At 40.6% G+C, this 20,451-nt stretch overlaps 2 protein-coding genes across 7 annotated transcripts in view; one reads left to right on the top strand and one right to left on the bottom strand.

Annotated features, from left to right (window-relative positions):
• Positions 1-14,300, bottom strand: part of wwox (WW domain containing oxidoreductase) — a 131,626-nt gene extending 117,326 nt beyond the window's left edge. For all 5 annotated transcript variants that reach the window (XM_088377506.1, XM_088377507.1, XM_088377508.1 and 2 more), the window contains exons 1-5: positions 14,057-14,300; positions 13,712-13,776; positions 13,491-13,548; positions 13,077-13,246; positions 4,668-4,774 (exon numbers count right to left, since the gene is read on the bottom strand). In XM_088377506.1, the coding sequence (XP_088233632.1) occupies positions 4,668-4,774; positions 13,077-13,246; positions 13,491-13,548; positions 13,712-13,776; positions 14,057-14,163 (507 nt within the window). In that variant the 5' untranslated portion in view covers positions 14,164-14,300. The remainder of the gene's footprint in view (positions 1-4,667; positions 4,775-13,076; positions 13,247-13,490; positions 13,549-13,711; positions 13,777-14,056) is intronic.
• Positions 14,301-14,519: 219 nt separating this feature from the next.
• nfat5a (nuclear factor of activated T cells 5a) overlaps positions 14,520-20,451 on the top strand; it is a 26,564-nt gene continuing 20,632 nt past the window's right edge. Inside the window, exon 1 of one of the 2 annotated variants that reach the window (XM_088379042.1) lies at positions 14,520-14,616. In XM_088379042.1, coding sequence (XP_088235168.1) covers positions 14,613-14,616 — 4 coding nt within the window. In that variant the 5' untranslated portion in view covers positions 14,520-14,612. Of the gene's footprint in view, positions 14,617-16,224; positions 16,573-20,451 lie in introns of those variants that run through there. The other variant, XM_088379041.1, reaches the window with a different exon arrangement.

Genomic DNA, 20,451 nt, shown 5'->3' with positions numbered 1-20,451 from the left:
CAGGGGAGGTTATGCACAAGGTAATTAGACAATACAGGCAAACACACACACACACACACACAATATCAACTAGTACCACTCGCTCCCTACGCATACAAGTTCAGGTTAAAGGGATAGTTACACCACCTTGGGTTTCAATGCATGTAATGTATCTTAACCAAGGCAGTCATGCAAGAAAGTAACTTTCTAGAACAATGGTTCTCAAACAGTTCTTTAAGTTGAATGCATTTGGTCATTAAATCGTCCTACAATATTTAAGCGCTGTTCTCAGTAACTTATATTATCCTCCTGTGAATCTTTATCAGGCGCTGCGTCCAGCCCTGTTCATTGTTGTTACTTTGTTTGTGCCATCCTCCTTTTGGGTGATTTTGGTTTGTACTTTTACTTTGCCACTTTGCAACGTTTAATTCTGTGATTCATTTTGTACCACTAGAGGGAGCCCATGTCTACACTGTCTAGAACGAAGGTACCAAAGTCGGCATTTTATTATGGGGGCGGCAGACAAATTATGAAGAAAGGAAGAAAAAATGTGTCGACACAAGGTTGTTTAGGTTGAAGTTTTTCTGTTGCATTTAATCTACATATGTGTGCTATCACCAAGTGAGCATGTCCCCGACAGTCCTGTAATTTGTTCGCAATTGTCTGGTTCGGTTGCATTAGGTTGTGTCACTCTGTGCGGACTTGAAAGAATGACAAAACTCGTCTATAGCTGGTGAACGTATGTGTACCGGAATATGTGCGATAGTGTCCGCCTCTTTGACCCGTGTTAATGTTGCTGCTTGACATTGCAAGCAACAGACTAGCAGCCTCAGTGGACAACGGGCTTTAGCCTAATTGGTTCCACAGCAGACTCTGACAGCACAGAACTCTCCACAACAGCCACACCACAGCCATATTAATAATACCCCCGCACCCCACTACCATACTACACAAATACGCACACACAACAAAAACAAGCACAGCAATCAGTGACTGACTTACTAATTAGCACTTTTACAAAGAACCTCATTAGCATGTGTTGTTGAGTGCTATTGTGTGTGTGCATGTTTGTGGTGGTGGTGGTGGTGTGTGTGTGTGTGTGTGTGTGGGGGGGGGTAAGCATTTTGGAATAAAAATTAAAAGTGTGTGTGCGTGTGTGTGTTTTGTATGCAACTCAGGGGCAAAGGGCCTTGCATGCAGTGATGTGCCCCCTCAGGGGAGACTATTACAGCCCTGGGAGACAGACGATAGAGTCAAAGATAAGCAGAATTTTACAGGCAATCAGGAAAAGTAAATCCCCGACACTCAGGCAACATGTTGGTGGTTAACCGGAAAGTTAACCTAGCTTCGTAGTGTGAGCAGAATTGCTGAGGAGCGGTGTGAGGGAAAGGCGGGGTCAGGAGGATTTAAACATGTAAAGTGTACGGGGCAGAGGGCACTGAACAATGTCAAGTTTTGAGGTTTTTTCCCCCCCACCTGGCCGCTACCTGATGCTAATGGTGTCAGGTAGGTCATTTTAAAGCTGCTTAATAAATTATTGTTGGTGGAAGTAATTAATGGAATTGTCAGTTAGAATTTAATATCTTAATTACTGGTAAACATAAAATATGCACGTTTGAAAAATATTTGGTTACAAGATGGCACTCCAATTTGAGATTGTGTTGATGTATATTTGACATTTTTCTTTGAATGTTTTCAGTGAACAATATGTGAAGGATTAAATAGTAATATTTAGAATTACTTTACCAGGGGGAAGATATTGCACATATTTTGCATCTTTTAATTACCTAATTTACAATTATTGTGGCTCATCTGTCCATTTGCAAAAATCACTTTATTTTACTTGTGTATTTAACCTGCTTTTTATTTTACCAAATACTAAATGGTTAATTGGAGTTAAATGGATAATTTGGGGGGGGAAATGACTCCTCTGTGAGTAATCTGGTGCATCCCTTTTCAAAGAATAAAATTTTAAAAAAGTTACAAAATATTAACAGTGATGATAATAAATGAGATTTGTATTGCGCGTTCCACAATAGTCTTAAATACACAATAGAATAAATGATATCATAATTATATAAAAATACAGATATTTTTAACACATACCTTGACTCGATTTTATTTATACTAAATGAATGAATGAGAATGGATTATCATTTCATCGTAAAAAAAAAAAAAATATATAAAAAATATATAAAAAAAAATATATATATATATATATATATATATATATATATATATATATATATATATATATATATATATATTACATGCACACCAGTTTTAACCCCCCCAAAATGACCTCATCTACAACTGACCTGGCCCAACTAAGCGCATAAAAAAATTTCCTGGAATGTTCTATCAAGTGTGTGGTCTTTTTTTTTCCCTTTAACTGTCGCTGTTCTTGGCATAGCGCGGTGCATGTGGCTGGGAAGGATAAGCCCTCTGACCCTGCTCTTCCTAACAGCCACTGGCTGTTCTGACCTGCCCATTATCTTGCCTTGACCCGCCGCCCCCCCTCCATTATTATTCCTACTGTCAGAACACGGCGCTACACTGCACCGCTCGACGGCAGCGTTGGCCCGCTCTGTCCGAGGCGGGCGTCAAGGAAAGAAAGAGGCAGCTCAGAGTAATGGGTTTAAGCATTGTAGTTAAAGGTGAGAGGTCCCGTGCAATCGGGACAGCGGTTCCACTCCTGGCAGCCGGAGCGGAACTCGGGAGAGACACCTGGAAGTAGATATGATGACCTTTTGTACGGCGGACCCCAAAATATACCCTCTTATCACAACGACCTCAGCGCAGGAGCATGGGAAGGCGAGCGAAGTCCATCCATCATCTTAAAGATTAATCCTCCTCTCTATTCTTTTGCTGAATCTATTAATAATGTCAGCAGAGGGGCAAAGATTGATTCTGATATTGTGACTTTTATTCATTAGTCTTTAAATGGGGGGGATTCCTAGAGAAGGAAGCGAGCCTCAGCGGACTTGGAGGACTCAGCATATGATGGAATCTCCTAAATCCAGCCGCTTTAAGTTAGCACATTTCAGTTCACAACACAGTGAATTCTTGCTAAAGGTGTACTGTCACTTAATAGGTTAATTAATTAATTATAACAATAATGATAATAATTCTATTCAATTAATAACAATAATAATAATAAATGTATTTGATTAATATTAATTAATTTAATTATTTTTCAATTACTTTCACATCTAAAAATATATATATTTTTTTTAAAGCTGACAGACCCCACGTATAAAAATGGAAAATCAGGAATTTTAACAGTTAAGTTGTGTCACTTGTACAGGGAGTCAAGGTACCATCATTTTTGGATGTAATCTTTTGCTTCATTCTTAGACGATGTATACTGGCTTTCGGTTTCAGGTTTATCTGGGGTTTTTTTCCCCAATACACACAATACTTTTTCACACAATACTGCCAGCCCCAGGGGGATCTTTCAATTAAAGGTTGTGTTGAGTTTAAACACTGAAGATTTACTCTTCCACTCTCAGGCTCGTCTCTTTTTTCCGTCATCGCCTCGTTCCGTTTCGGCTGCTTCATCCACTTGTGCTGCTGCGCTCTGTAATCAAGCCAGCACTAATGGCTTATTCTTTCTGCTCCAGCGGCCGCATTTCACTTGTTTATTTTCCCACACTCATAAATCTGCGGACGAGTCGCAAGCGCTGCGATATTAAAGCAATAATCTTGGGTAATTATCAGATGCTCCCTCTCACCCCACGCCCCAGCACGGCGGACGCCTGTTCAAATCTCTTCAATAAAATTATTTACTTACCTAAGTGCGTGCACACAGATGAAGCATTAGATACTTGAAAATTGTTTATGTTGTTCATGCAACAGTTAGAGAATTAATAGTTTTATGTCAGCATATTGCTTCATTGATAAATTATTAAAATAAAAAAATAAAAACTGTCCCATGGAAAACGGAATGGTGAAACGCATTTTAAACATGTCGCATGGCTAGAAAAAGTCTACACCCCCCTGTTCAGATGTCAGTTTTTTGGAATCGATAAAAGTGAGATGTAGGTAAATCATTTAAAACCTCTCACCAAAAACGTGAGCTGAAAGCTGGACAACTCAACTGACAATGACAACTTTGAGAGCGAAAGTAAAGGTAAATAAGCGACACATTGTGGTTGCACAAGTGTGCACACCCTCTTATAACTGTGGCTGTGGTCCTAATTAACCAGTCACATTCAAACTCCTGTTAAATGGGCACCATGTAAAGGGACTCTGAATAACCCCAAATAAAGTTCGGTTGTTCTCCCAAACATGTGGGATAACAAGTCATATGAAACTAGAAATTTTATTGGTGTTTTAAGTGGGGCTAGAATAGATGAGTGGAATCCATTTATTTCAAAAGTGGAATATAATTTGAGATACAAGTAATAAAGTCAACGTAGACAGGCTCCTTCCTAAGTCTTTTTTTTTTGTTCAAGACATTCTTATAGAAGGATTTAACCTGATGCATATAAAAGGTGTGCTATGTTCGAAAAAAAAAAATCAATGATGGTTAATGAATTTGAGTGGATGAAACTCAAGATATTGAATTGATCGTGAGCATCAGTAAACCTCGGGTGGCCCCGACACAGTCACGTAATGGCCCCGGACCATCGGGCCACTGTTATCTATTGACCAGTTAGAATTTAAGACTAAAGTGGATGACTTACCCAATCCTCCCGTATGGCGCTGATGGCCTTGTTGGCCCGGGAAAGGTTTCGGCAGGCCAGGATAACACGGGCGCCATGCAGTGCAAAAGACCTGGCTGTCTCAAAGCCTAGAACATGAGGACAGAAACAAGACATTTAATTTTTTTTTTTTTTTTATTATTTCTTTTTTATGAGATGCTTCAAAGGGGGCGATAAGTGATTCTCAGAGGTTGTATCAAATGTAGGAGGAAGGGCCAGAAAGAATCACTATCAAGTTTTCATGTAATTTATTTCACAGAGTGAGCCAGTGGTCTCGGCGCAGAGAGCTAATCATTTCTCTCAGAAGTGATGACACTGATTGAATTATTGTGGTTCTGGTCTATTTCCTCTAGCCCGAAAAGATAAAGTTGGGGATGTGGCCATGGTCTCCGAAGAAGGTATTGCTCCGCTCGTTATGTCGGCTCGTTATAGGACGGAGGGGAGGGAGGGAGTCGGATATTAATTATGTTGGTAATTACGCATTGATGGGGGTAATTATGACAAACACGTCTAATAATAGAGGAAGTCAAATGGACAATCAAACACAAACTGAACCTTTGGTGCGGTGGCAGTCGGCAGCATCAAAGGGCCACCGATAAGGCCAGAGTTCTGAAATGGAACGCGGTCGGCTGATAGCGAGAGAATTTATCAGTCCGAGACTACAGCACTGCGTGGCTCCAGCCAAATCACGCGCTACCGATAAAAGTGACAAAAACTAAAAGATAGAAGGCAGAGAAGTTCATTTCTAAATTACAAGTCTAAATGGGTCATTTCGAGCCGTAGGTTGAATTAATTTACTAGATCAACTTTCGCCGTATTTTCTTATTTCCGCTGACATTTACTGCAAGTCTCTGTGAGAGCGGCTACGTTTCTCACTCTCACCTTTAAATTGACTCCAACGCACCCAGCAAGCGCATTGACTGACAAACTGCCACAATAAGTGATTGTGGCAAAGAGGGTCCACCGCGAGGTATCAGAGGGCGGATTAATATGAACCGTAATTAGATTATAGGTCCTAATCTGATTTTCATTATGATCAAAACTGGGAGGCCTACTTGTGAGGAGAGTGGTAAAGACCAATATCTATTAAAAACCGAAATTGGAGCCGGATTGGAAGGCTGCCGCGCTGACAAGTGAAGCATGGAATTAAATTATATGACTCGTTATTAGGTGTAATGGAGGGGACTGCGATGGAGAGCGGCAATCATTCCACCCGCGGGAAATGGAGAAAATAAAAACAACATGACAGGGAGGGAGAAGGAGCAGAGTGACACAGACACAGATTAAATGCATCATTTGAATAGGCAGGCAGGCCGACAGGATTTAACAAACAGGAAATGTTTATATAGAGCATATAAAGAATGAGATTTGGAACTTTTTCAATCAGAAACTTGGAATTATATATTGTATTGGGGGTGAAGCATATTTCTTCAGACCGATGGAGATCTTGTATCTCTTTTTAATGATGATTTTGACTTTTTACATGAAGCACTTCTAAGTGCTGCTTATTCTCCTGTGCAATAAAACTAGTAATGAAAACATATTATATAATGCCACGAATCATAGACAATATTTTTTGCCAGTAGAATTGTCACTTAAAAAAAATCATTTAATACTTTTGCAAAAGTCAGTTGTTGATATTAGATTTTTCCAAGCTATTATTCTGTGGTAGGTGATACAGTATTTCTTTCATCCACAATCGGCTTGGAAAACTACAATTGTAAATTGAGATAAGCATTGACATGGTATCGATGCAATGTGATTTATACTTTAAATAGGATATGTTTTCAGGCCCTAAAAACAGCATGAAGTAAAAGCTTCTTTGAAATGTTACAAAATGGACAGGAGCACCACTAGCTGCTGGTAAACAACAACGCCTCACCCCGCCCCCCCCTCACTTGTTGTGTGTACACACCATGAAAGTGAAATTAAGGAGCGCCAGTGTTTTCCATAATGGAGAACAAATTAGAATATGGCAGCAACAGCACGCGGCATCAACGGAGCCGTGTATTTGCAGTGACAAATAACAAGGGCTCGACATTAATTGTGAAATAACAAGAGAGCGAGCGGTGCTGTAACAGAGACTTTGTGGTAGAGAGGGCGACTCAAATGAGTTCCCGGTCAAATGTACAACAGCGGCAGCCTGTTTCGCCATTGTTCTCTCATGATGGAACATGACGAGAGGTCACACGCACAGTTTGGTTTTCTCATTTTTGCTCTGGTAGGTCGCCAAAAGCTGTTTTACAATATGCGCTATTCTGCCAGCCTGTGGAATGAAACTACAGGTTCTTTCGCTCGGGGAAATGTACCGGTATGTCTACTATGTCCTGCATTTGACTGAGTTTTTCACAATACACGAGAACTCCAAATCATTGAGCCCCTCGTGGATAGTGGAGCAACAGACTCTGTTGAAGTACTGCACTCTATTTTGTCTCATTTGCTTTTGATCAGGCGCAATTGATCAACGGAATTCCACACGGAATTCAACACGCAGCCACTTGTTGCTAGGGAGAATTTGACGTGAACATTTTGGGTGCCTTGCAGAAATCACTTCAAAACCATCACTCAAAAATATGAGATCATTTAATATAAATTTGAAAATAGAACCACAATGTTGAGTGCTGGATCTGGTGAAGCACTGTCGTTAACGCAGTATACTTGACACTACTAATCAGAAAATGAAAAAGCACCACTACTGCTAAAAATGTGTTTTACTATGATGCATAAAAGAATGGTGTAAAATGTCCATTAAGCAACGAATGCTCTTCATGGTACATTAGGATCCTGGCCCTTCAGATATCCCCCCCAATAATGAGTGTGATTTAGTGATTTCACGCTTTGTTTGTCCTCTCTGCCCCCCCCCCCCCTTCCAGACCCCCCCCCCCCCCCCTCGTACACAGGTATATTGGCTCAGTGTAATGAGATCATTACCAGCCTCGTCAGTGAGCGGCTTTATTTGGCAAACGCCGCCACCGCCGTCGCCTGCCTGCTCCCACTCGCTCTTGATCTGCATCCAAAGAGGCATTTAACTAAAATAAGCTCTGTAGTACAATTGGACAAACACAAGTCAATTGGGATCATTACAAGACCTGTGGGTAAACATGTCGAGTTCCCGCGGTCCTCTCTCAGCAAAGCGGGCAACACATGACTAGACTATGTACTGTATCTCTTTGCTCACAAAGAATCACTTAGCACCATTTTTAATTGTAAGACAAAGTATAAAACGACTTTACTTGTGTGTGCTCGCTTCTGAAGCGAGCAATGAATGTTATGGATGTGTGACAGTTTATTACACAATTTAATTCTCTATTTCCCTTGGACTATGGTTTTTAATTTTCTGCAGTCAACTTCTTTTATGCATAAAAATTCTCAGACCTTCACATTAGTAGAAGGTTTAATGATACATTTTCGGAGCTCATCAAGAGTGATTGAGCAAAATGTCTTTCACTCTAACAGCTTGTCCTAACTAGCCACAACCCCCCATTTTGCAGGTGCGTCGCAATAAATGGTGGTCGAAAGGTATTTTCAACGGTTCACTTGAAAAGATTATTCAATCAATTTCTATAACTAAAATCTTGCTCTTTGAGATGGTCGACTTAGAGTTCCTTACAACACTTAGCGATAATCAAAACTACATTTAAAAGTGTTGTAAATAAAGCAGTATTGGCATATACAAACTGTAATAAGTTGGTACATGTTGGTGCATTCTCACCACAATTGTACTTGTAAAATAATTGTATCTCATATTAAGAAATTTAATTCTCCATGACCATCACTACAGTGCTGTAAACCCAGAAATACCACAGCACTCTCAGCAGTTTTTTTTTTTTTTTTTAACAGGACAATCTAACTCACAAATAAAAAATGAAAACACTCTCAAGGAACTGCTGTGGACCCCCACTCGCACCCAAATGCTCACATGCAAAATAACTTGACAAACTCACTCCAGATCTTAACCCCACTCATTAGGCCGCACCCCTTAAAGTTACACGCATCAAACACACTAAATGATGCCACAAAATGGCACCGAAGCAATACTTTTAAGGTTTGCAAGTTAAAGCTTCAACAACTGATTGATGCATGGCATACAGTAAATTGATAAATAATTTGATCAATTTCTCGGAATCTCTCAGTGCTAAGTACACCTTGGCACCTTCTCAAAACCCAACATGGGAGTCCCCCCTCCCCAATATACTCCCATTTTTCAGACTTTTAAGATCCCATTTAATTCCCCTCCATTAGCCCATGAGGAGGGAGATGTCACCCCAAAAGTGGGATGTATGGTTCGTAATTACTGCCCAAGGTTGAGCTGTTCCAGGCCAGAGCGCTGAAAGTGGTCCTATTACCCCTCCCTGTCCCTTGCTGTCTAAACCCTGCCCCCCTACCCTCGCTCTGACCCTCTGTGTCAACCTCGGGACACACACACGCATGAAAAAAAATCGGGACACAATCTCTCATCATGGTCTTGCACAGCATTAACTGACAATAGTAAGGTTTTGTTTTTTGTTTTTTTTAAATTGCACCTGCACTAAATGTTGGTCTGCTGGAGCAGTTTTGTGCCATCCTTGAACGGTAATTTTTAAACGAGTCTTTTAAATGAGCACATACAATATAATTGCATGTATTTTGGCCATATTTAAAATAGCATTTTGTCATACATCTGTTTAAGAGTGTGCGCTCGTAGAGAAAATTGTGGCCCCCTCCATCATTTAAGTTACCAACCCTATCCTATCGAGGTTTTAATTATAATATAGTTTAGAGTACATTGGGTGCAAAGCCTAAAATGTATTCACTCCAGTCACTTCAGCTCTTTCAGACTGGCCTCTGACACCTCTCTAAAGTTGCATATAATTTGACTAACCAAGCAAAACTGCTCATTACTTTGGCTAATAAAGAAAATGAACCAGAAAGCCAGGGAGGGGAAAAAGAAGAAATCTGGATTTCCTCACACACTCAAAGTCGACGCACTCTCCAAACACATACACACAAAATTTGATCAGACTGCTGAACACAGATAAACTGTGGATGTCATCTAAGCCACAGGCAGCCACTCGGAGATGCTCCAGGACAAACGGAATAAGACGCAGACACGCCACTCTCGCTGGCAACATCTTTTTATCCATCTACTTCCTCCCGCTATGAATAATGCATTCTCCTCCATAGTCGCGCTCTGCTTTAACGCACGGCCGCGTCACTCTTTGAGGGGGGTCCTTATTCATAAACAGCGGCGCGGTAAATACCAGAGCTTTGCAGCCAATTTAATGGCAGTTATGCTTAACAAATCTGCCACAATCTAATGATCAGCCACAAAGCCGGGTTGCCGTTTTTTTTTTTTTTTTTTTTTATCTGTGCGCTGAAGCTCCTCGCAGCGCCGCGACTCACTGAATATGCTTAGAGATCTCTCCATCCGGAGAGAGGAGAGCACCGGCCCTAACACCTAATCCTCTCCCACACAACACGGGGATCAACACAAACACGCAACAATGTTAGTCTTTCATGAATAACATTGGAAAAAGTCGACAGAACATTATGAAGCGCTTCCCTCACAAATCCTTGTCATTTCCTATTTTGTCAACTGTAGTTCCTGCATTGACCCAGCACGTAAACAACAAAAGCACATGGCAGATAGGGCCATGAATTTAGATCGGAACCTTTTTCATGTTTTAAAAACAACTACCTTCCCAGGCATTATTTTTCTTGAAAATGTTCAACTTTAATCTTGTAAAATTATGACGAGTGACTAGTTTTACTATCTATGACTAAAATTATGATTTTTTTTTAATCAAAATTTTTCAACGTTTCAACATTCAAAGGCTCCGATATCATGACAACCACAAACATTTTATCAATATGCTATATTAATTTTCTCATTTGTTTGTTTAGATTTGACCAGATGACTCCAAATCAACACGGCCTCCTACCTTCGAAAAAAAAAAAAGGATTTTCACAAAATTATGGTCCTTTAAGGACAACTGTCCCATGGAGCCTCGTCCAGCAAATGAGCAAAGAGTTTATTTGATAGGAGAGGAATTAGGACCAGAGCAGGAGTGTGTAATAGGGATGGATAGGAGGGCTCGGGCCTGGGTCAAAGCCACTTAGAAATCGTTGAGGAGGTACAAGCACGGGTCTATAAGAGTGAGAAAACCTTTAAAGGCAGGAGAGAGAGAAGGGCTCTGGAGAAGGAGAAAACAAAGTGAGATCATTCATTTCCATTATCACGATTAAAAACACCATTCGGGTTTGTAGTGCTTTTTAATTTACACGGGAAAGCGGCGTGAGGAAGACTAATGCGGGGGGAACCGCCGTCGTGATCACCTCGGCAAGTCCCTAGTCTGCTTCAAGGCCGGCCACAAAATCTGACATTTCACGCATAAATAAACTCCTACACGTCTTCCCCCCCACCACTCTTCATCCATGTACATTAAGAAACTAAATTAAAGACGTGAAATGTAAATGTGCTAATTAAATAATATCCTTCCATCCCTAATAAAAATGTCACATTCCCCTGCGGAGAAATACGAACTCAAGAAAATGGAAATAGCCTTGACACTTGGATTAAAACACTATTGATGCCATTAAAATGCTAAGTGGCTCCAGCCAATTGGCATAACCACATTTCACTGGTGGAATGTCAAAGGAGCACACAAGTAGAAGCAATTACTAAAAGAGTATTGTTAATTACGAGGTGCTGCATATTTAATACGTGGTCGAGTAAAACAAAGGTTATGTTAATATGGGTATAATAAGTATTTAAAATGTCGCCGTTTTCTTGTAAGCACAATGTTTGATAATTCTCTGGAGAAAAAGTCATTTCTTGGTTCTATTCAGAGCAGATTATATACGTACTAAATACATCACGCGCACACACAAAAAGTGATGCACAGACTCTGTCTCTCATTGTGATGTTTTTAAAAGCAAAATTGGACATTTGCGGAGCAACTTGGATGGTTTAAAGGCTTTGTGGCAGCATGGAACTCTTGTGCACTCTTGTGGTGACAACTAGAGTACACTACAGACCGTCCAATCCTTTCTAAACATTTTGAGTGCAAATGTCACTGCATGCCAGACAGACAGATGATGGAAAAATTGCCAAGCTTTTAAGCCTACATCATCTAATTTGGGTTATTTCAGCCATGGAAAAGAGGATGCTTGGGCTTGATTGTATGAAATTTAACTTACAGTTGCTTGGAAAATCTGGTTTTGTTTTTATTGTGAGTCTTAGGTGTGAAAGAATTGCGAATTCATCAGTATTTTAAAACATTGAATTATATTCGATCCTAGTGTAGTTCATTTAAAGTGACCATGTTCATTCAGTCAGTTTCTGTTGACAGTAGAAATATTGAAACAAAAAGACACATTTGCATAAGACTGCATATCATTTTTACACAATCCATTTGTTAATAATATGAGTCGAGACTGATAAATGGAAGAAACATCAAGGATAGGGAGGCAATTAAGATCAGAAGCTCCATTGTTCCATCAAAGTCCCAAGGCAGCTGTAAATCTACTATAGTGCCCCATCTCGTAATGTACATACAGCAATTAGAGAGCCCGGCAACACTTCCTTTCTACAAAGCATTTGAATATAAAGACAATTAAGCATTTTATGTTGATTTGATTTCCCTGGAGCTATCGTTATCCATCTTGAACGGAGCACAGCATTTAAAAGGGAAGGCTGACACTTTGCTCTTGTCTGAGTTCAAACTACAACAAAACAAAACGTGGGAAGGAGATATATTAGGTTCCAGGGGATTTGATGGTGACTTATACTTTTGCGAGCAGAGTACACGCATTTGTTGCGGTTAACAATGACATCCAATTCAGCCCGGCTAATGAACTTCAACACAGTCATGTTCAGCATTACGTGGGTGATTTCTTGGGTGTTATGTCTTACAATTTGGAGGCTAATGTTGATGAATGCCCGGGCTGTGGCGCATATTTTTATCCAACGTTATACAACACTGCCACCCAGTGGTACTTTTGTGGAAGCACAGTTACTAAAGCTGGCAAAGAGACTAAAGACTAAAGGACGAGTGGCCCATTTTTCTCGTCAAGAAAATACAACTTTTGTGGACGTATTTAAAGTCCAGATGTATAAAATAAATGCCAATGTTTGCTTTATTGTTGGGCCCCATCAATACCAACTGCCATGACCAATTTTATATTTCCAACTTTAAAGATTTTAATTTAATGAAAGAACCCATCAGATAACTTTAGATGAATTTTACTGTAAGCAAATATTCTTTAAGACCAATAGATTCCCACAAACGTCTCAAAAGAGTTGCAGCTATTACAAGCTGCAAATTTTACTTATTATTTGTGTAATAGTTGTACTTTTTAGTTGAAGCATTCATAAGGTATCTATGCATACTGTGCAAAAAAGGAACTCACCAATGCCTGAGTTGCCGCCAGTTATCAGGGCCACCTTGTCGGATAGATCCCGACCTTGAAGGATCTCCAAAGCCGCAGAGTTGCCATCATAGCGTTTTGGCTTCACCGTCACATCCTCCACAGTAAACACTTGGCGGGGGTCGAAATGAGTGCTTCGCTTATTGATGTGGCTACGAAAAAGATTGTAGGAAAATACTTTCATATTCTGAAATGTTACAATTGTGGATAAACAAAGTGATTTGAATCATGTACTACTTGAAGTGAGTCAGATAATTATCAAGGTCTGCAGAAGCTGGATATCAATCCTGATCATTTCAATCAAATATGTTGCAAGAGGGAGACATAGAAAATATGCAGGACACCGGCCCTCGAGGACCGGTGTTGCCTAACCATTCTTTATGACGATCAACTTACTCAACGTAAACAATTTGACCATGTTCATTGGTGTTTTGCTCCCAGCCATATGGCAAATCTGTTGGAGGAAAGGGCAGAAATTACTTTTCTGTGGGATATTATGTACACGATGAGCAATTCATACAATTAAACAATTAATATAAACTTGAATTAAACTGCAATACTTTTGGTGGTGATGGGAGGAGAAAACCAACAACAAAAAGAATAATTAAGTATCAAACCTCCAGCACAACGTTTCTTCTTTCCAGTCTTGGGGTGTTCCCACTGTGTCCTCATCTCATCGTGGCTTTTGTCACACAAACAGAAATGGAAAACGTTAGAAAGTGTACCGTGATCAGGTTATGTCTTATTTTATTTTACATTTTCTCCAATAATAAAATATAAAGATAACAAATCAATCACGTAAAAAAAAAAAACTACTGCAGGTGCACGAATTAGCGATGCACGATACAGTTGTGCAGGCTCCTTTAAGAGCAAGATGCTGTACTTGCAAAATAAATACACTTTTGAAACGCAAACAAACACGTACCCATGACTGTTAGTTATAGTTGACGGATTGCACTCACTTTGCATAGTAGACCCATCCATCTTTCGTTGATCTTTCCTCCCATCCAGGAGGTAACTCATCGTCACTGTCAGTATCGTCCATACCAGCGTACTTAAGAGCTGCCATTGCGTTTCAATATGGGAAACTTAATGCAAGTTCCGTGCACAGTGACAGTAGCGTCTTAGAAACCAAAACAAAACTAGCCGACAGGCACTGTGCAGTCTGGTACTTCCGCAATAATATGATGACGGCAGCCGCGGGGTTTGACGGGATATTGAGTCAAAAGAAATGCGAGACGTTTGCTTGCCGTCGTCATTTCTAAATTTATGTTACGTTTTTTATTTTTATTTTTTTGGGGGGGGTAAACTTAATTGCTGCAGCAAAATAGTAACACGTTTGTTGGCTATAGGATTATAACAACCTTTTTAATCATATGTATTTTTAGCATTGACATGACCATATTTCATGAACGGACAATTTAGACAAAAGAACATTTCTCCATTGTTACGTGTGGTACCATTGCATGACCCTAACCCACTATCATAATGGAATCAAACACTGCAGAAAATGGATGAATGGGTAGGAAAATAATTTATTATTTCATTTTGCAAAATTACACAACTTCTTATGAAATAATTATCATCACATCAATGATCAAGACATTTGAAAATGAGACCTGGTTATAATTTTATTATTAAAATGACACATTACCACTTTGTTTTCCGTAAAGGAGTCTATATTCAGTATACAGGTAGTGCAATTCTATATAATGTCACAAGTAGCATGCTGCATGTACAGCTTTGCCCAACTAGAAACATGTAGTTGTCCTATTATTGGGTCAACGTTGTGCTATTAGTGAGGTCAACGTACACTGACTTTAAGATGAATATCAAGGATATCAAATAAATGCTAGAATGGTTCACTATGAAGCTCTGTGAGCAATGCTACATGATGTGGTTTGCCTTGATGTTGAGAATTACATGGGGCGAACGTATATTTTAGGAGGACACAACATCAGGAATGTACCTTTCGATACAATCCATCCATCCATCCATCCATCCATCCATCCATCCATCCATCCATCCATCCATCCATCCATCCATCCATCCATCCATCCATCCATCCATCCATCCATCCATCCATCCATCCATCCATCCATCCATCCAATGCCATAGAACTGTGGAGATAGTGTTTGCAGGTCTTTAGAAACAGTCCCAAGAAGACATTTGCATATTTGGACAGAAGTGTGCCGGTTGGTCTTTGAAGGGTCAGCAGAAATTATTTCAAACGATGAGAATAGGAAATTGCATTCATTGTTAAAATTAAAAAGTAAGCACACAAGCTTGCAAAATTACATAAGAAGATTTTGAGGAGCTTCTTTGGAAGGGGGGAACAAGAAATTTAATAAGACAGAAGAAAAGGCTACTACTTCCAAATAAACAAAACCTGTTGTCAAATTATAATATTATAATATGAGACAGGCTTGTGGAAGAGGCGATGAAGCCATCAAAACAGCTTTGGAACATGGAGAATAAGTAAAAAGATTACCTCTGGATGGTTCTCTGAAACAAAGCTACTACTAATTTTAATAACTGTTTTTAGTGAAACTGAAATGTGTTTTTAATCAGTTTTAGAATATTTTTGTACGCCATGGTCCGCTTACCCAAGGGACAGCAGCTTAAGCAGGGAATCCCAGACTTCCCTCTCCCCAGCCACTTCATCCAGCTCCTTCTGGGGAATCTTGAGATGTTCCCAAACCAGCTGGAAAACAGTCTCTCTCGTATATCCTGGGGTCATCCTCGGCGTCCCCTCCAAGTGTGTCGTGCCCGGAACACCTCATCATGTTAAAATGTACTTACATGAGACCGGTTCGTACTGGGTTGGGGAACGTTGCTGTGGAGTAGAAGAGAAATGGGGAAAAAAAAGATACATTTTTATATTAAATACAAATACATTGATCATGGATGGATTCATCATCCAGATACTACTATCAGACAGACATTTTGAGGATAGTTTGATGAGTGCTTGGGAAAAGAATCATATATAAGGGTTATGGCTATAAGTAACGCATGCGCATTGGTGACAAAACGTTACCGAGACGGTACTGGTGAAGCGTTATACCGCCTTGGTAACGTTTTGACACCAATGCGCATGCGCATCCAAGGGGGCGGAACCAGGACGTGGGCCGACCTCTACAGGAGTGTGTGCGTGCGTTTGTGTGTGCGTCTCCCCTCACAGACTCACAACGTGATGAGACGTGCTAGTTAACGGGGTTTTATGTGCTTTTTTTTTTTGTATTAAAACTTTTTTTGTATGCCAATTTGTCCAATACGTTCGTAGTGTTTCGATGCCGTATTCTATCTCATTCCGACCTGGGGGACGCACAATTGATTGGCCGAGGAAAAACGACTTGGTTTCTGCCGAAGTGTGTCTGCTTCCCCTCCCCTCGATGAAGCGCTGCGATGCCCTCTGATTTTGTCTCCCTCCTCAGCTCGGATCTCGATCTCAATTCCCCCAAATCTCTCTACTCTAAAGGTAAGGGTTGGCAGAATAAATATGATGCGAAATAGTTTGGGCCCTGCTTTAATCAGGGGTAATGCCCCCCCCTGCCGTTCGCTCGCCCCCGTTAATCTGCTAGCTAGCTGCGGTTAGCTTTTCTCGCCATCAGCCACTTAGCCGAGCTAGCCGATTTAGTTAGCCGCCAATTGGCTCGCTCGTTCGTTGATGGCTACCTGCGTGCTTGGGCTTCCCCTGGTCACATGCGCGGAGGAGACGGATGTACTGCGTGGGTTTTGTTTTGTTCTAACATCTTTTGGTTCCGATAACTACGCTCCAGGTCGCTTATCCACCTGAAACAGAGTCATCGTGGGCTAAGATAAAGATTATGTTTGTCGGTAGTACACAGATGTTGGCGCCCATACTGATCACTAGCATGGCGCTAACCTCGCATTCTGTGAGGGGTGTACTATGAACCCCCGTTTATCGCGGGTAATGTATTCAAAACCCACCCACCAGCGATAGCATAAATCCGCGATATAGCGAGATCATATAAAACGTTTTCCTCAAATTTCCCCTCACGCACGACCACAGTTAAACACATCAGAACACTTTAATTTATTATAACACACAGATTTTATTATGCGTTAGCCCGTTCTCACGCTCTTACGGTTTCAAAATAACAAAGCGTGCTAGCTTCAAGCTGTTTGTCACTCCTAGTTGAAACTTATGAATAAAATATTAAACATTTTACACTTAAACTACTCAATTTAGAAGTGCTAAAATTAGGGCTGCACCATATATTTTTAAAAAATCTTCATATTGCGATGTTGGCCCATGCAATATGCACATCCCAAAAATGTGCAATGGAATTGTATGCTTTTCTCGGAATTTGACCTGTCAGATGCCAATTTAAATCTACATCGCCATCCAATAGTTTCAACTCCGCCAAATTGGAGAGTTTTCTTGCATGAACTGTCATTTAAGGTCACTACAGCATCTCAATTGGATTTAAATCCGGATTTTGACTTGACCACTTCAAAACCTTAATTTTGTTCCTTTTGAGCCATTCTGAGGTGGACGTGCTAGTATGTGATGGAGCTTTGTCCTACGACATGATCCAAGAGTGCTTGATTGAGGGCACAAACCGATGGGCAGACATTCTCCTTCAGGATGTAAACAGCCGAATTCATCTTTCCGTTAATCACAGCAAGTGGTCCTGGTCCCAAGGAAGCAAAGCAGCCTCAGACCATTACACTTGCACCACCATGCTTTATTGGTGGTATCACTTTTTTTTTTTTTTTTTTTATAAAACAAACTTAGCCTCAGTGTTGCACTTCTGGACGCGTATGCATTTACTGCAGGGGAAAAGAAATACTGACTGTATTAGCAGTGTTGTTGCCTTGCCAGCCAGTCAGATCTCGACTGGAATCTTCTATTGCACTAACTCCTCTAGTGACATGGCGCCTTAGAAGCAGCAGAAAAAGAGCAATACCCAGATAACCAAATCATTTTGTTGTGTTCTACCCAAAAAAATGGAGTGGGTGAGTTTGAGAATCGTCAAGTGTTCACTGTTATATGGGCTCGTGTGTAGGGTGAGATGGCAAAGCTGTTTTGTTGTCTTGACAAGCCTCTCTGTTGTCTTGGGTTTGTTTTTTTTCAAAGCTGGACTCAAATCTGAAGTGTCCAAGTCACATGCTCTGATTTCACAACGGTGCTGCCACTCCACAGGGCTGGCTACTGGCTGGCATCTCCTTGACACCCACAGGAGATGTTGCCATGGGGGCCACCAAAATGCCACCATTAATTCTAGCCCAAGCACCTTAAATGCCGTGGACAAGAGTCCTGGAAGCTGCAGTGTTTAATTTCAGAGCAAGGGGGTGTTTTATCAACTTTGATTGAAGCTATTCAGAATACGCTCTCAAAGCTCCTGTGGTCAGCTCGGGACTTTGTGCTGGATTTCAGAAGCTCTTGAAAGGTTGAACATGAGCCCTTCTGGCCTGAGACGCTGGCTGTCATCCGATTTGAATTTTGTGGAAACTGAAATTGCAGCTGTGGGTCTGCCGGCGTTTTAATATGTCTTAATTGTCATATAGTGTATATTTAAAAAGTTAACTATTGTAGATGTTGGTGGGGGTGTAGAGAAAAGCTTGCGCTTGCTGAAGCTTCAATTATTGTGACACTTAACATTCTGTGTTGTAGAACTTAATTTGATTTATAACTAGATTCATGTATGACTACACAAGGCGGTACAACTTGGTGCTTTTTATTTGATTGTTTCATATTTATGGCCCTAACATTTCTTTCATACAATCTGACTTAATGACTGTATTCAGTATGACAGTATTCATTTAGCAGTATCATCTAATGAGGTGTCAGAAAAGTTCCAGAAATAGTGTCACAAAAGATAGATTTCTAAGCAAAAACATGACCTTATCGTCACCCTATGAAAGACAATCAACTCGCACGTCTTCAAAGAGACCCTGCAACGTTTGCTTTGTTCGTGTCTGACAAGAAGCGAGGGTTGGTGCAAGACAACTTATGACGGCAAACAATGCCCCCCAGCATTTGACGGTTTTTGGCAAAGAAGATTAACGGCATGCTGGAGTAACAGCCCTACTCGCTGTGTCGTTATTTACCCTTTTCCCAAACTGAAGGGGACAAAACAAGTCGTATGCCACTTCCCAGATTGAAGGATGGTTATAAGAAGTTCAGATGATGGATGGATGGACGGACACTGTACAAAATTCTACACAGCTGTATCCAGATTGCTAGGAAAGACTTTGAGAGTAGAAGTTTGGCTTACTTTAACAATTTCTGGTAACCACGTTGGTGATGCGAACCCTTCCTCTCATTTTTATTTATAGAATATTTACGTCAGCAAACGCACAAGCGCTCCGATTGGTTATCATATTTCACGTCGCAATCCCGGATGGGCATTCCCATGCCCACGATAATTAACCATCGTAATTACTTGTTGCACTCATTGAAAGTTCAAAACCACACCAATATTTGAGCCAAAGAATACTGAAGCGACACTGTCGGGCAGACAAAAGGCCTCTTTTACACATGTATTGCGCAACCTCCAGTAAAGTACTGCCTACCGTCACGCTGCCTATCTTGTTTGCACAGAACTTGTAAACGAAGGCAGAGTGCCACACCACCCGCCGTGTGAATTTTATATAGGTGTCCAGCATTCTGTAACGGGAGCTATGTCAACACTTGTGCCTGCTTTGCCCGTCCTATTTACACAGTAACTGATATGGCATCATTTGGATTTCCGAGTTAAGAATTGGATGTAATCAAGTATTGTGGCGTCTTAAATGTACACTGATTATAGTTAATGCATTCCACCAGAATTCCTGCTTTAAACAAGCATCTGACTGCTTAACATTTTTGGAGGGATATCGGCTTATGCATTTCAGATGCCAATGTAAGCGGCAGTACAAGGGATCCTTAAAAAAAAGTCAAATTTTTCATAAGAACATAATTCCTCATAACTGCAGGGAATCTTCTTGTGGAACATTTTTGGAAGGTTTGCACACAAGTACATAATCTAAACTAACTCAGACGCTGAAACGAAAATCATTTTCCAGGCACTTTATGAGAGCTAGCTGTCAAACCGTAGTATGTAGAGTTGCTTCTTGGTGAACGTCGTGCCACTGCCAAATATCCTGTTTGTTTTACGTGTTCTTTCAAAAAGCTTCATTTTGAAATCTGCATGTAACTGTTGGAGGTCACTGGAATAGTGTACCAATGCCTCTCATCCCCTATTTGTTTGAAATTAAAATTATACAATATTTTCTAATGTTGAACAGTGCTCCCAAGTTGCAATGCTTTGTAGATTAGCTAGCTGGCTGTGCATTAATATAGCAGACTATGACGCAAAGCAAGACTTGTGATCTGTGAACTGTGCGT

The sequence above is a fragment of the Syngnathus floridae genome, chromosome 6, assembly GCF_059516105.1.
Source record: "Syngnathus floridae isolate MCC-2025c chromosome 6, RoL_Sflo_1.0, whole genome shotgun sequence".
Classification (NCBI taxonomy): domain Eukaryota; kingdom Metazoa; phylum Chordata; class Actinopteri; order Syngnathiformes; family Syngnathidae; genus Syngnathus; species Syngnathus floridae.
This window is presented reverse-complemented; position numbering and strand designations above follow the sequence as displayed.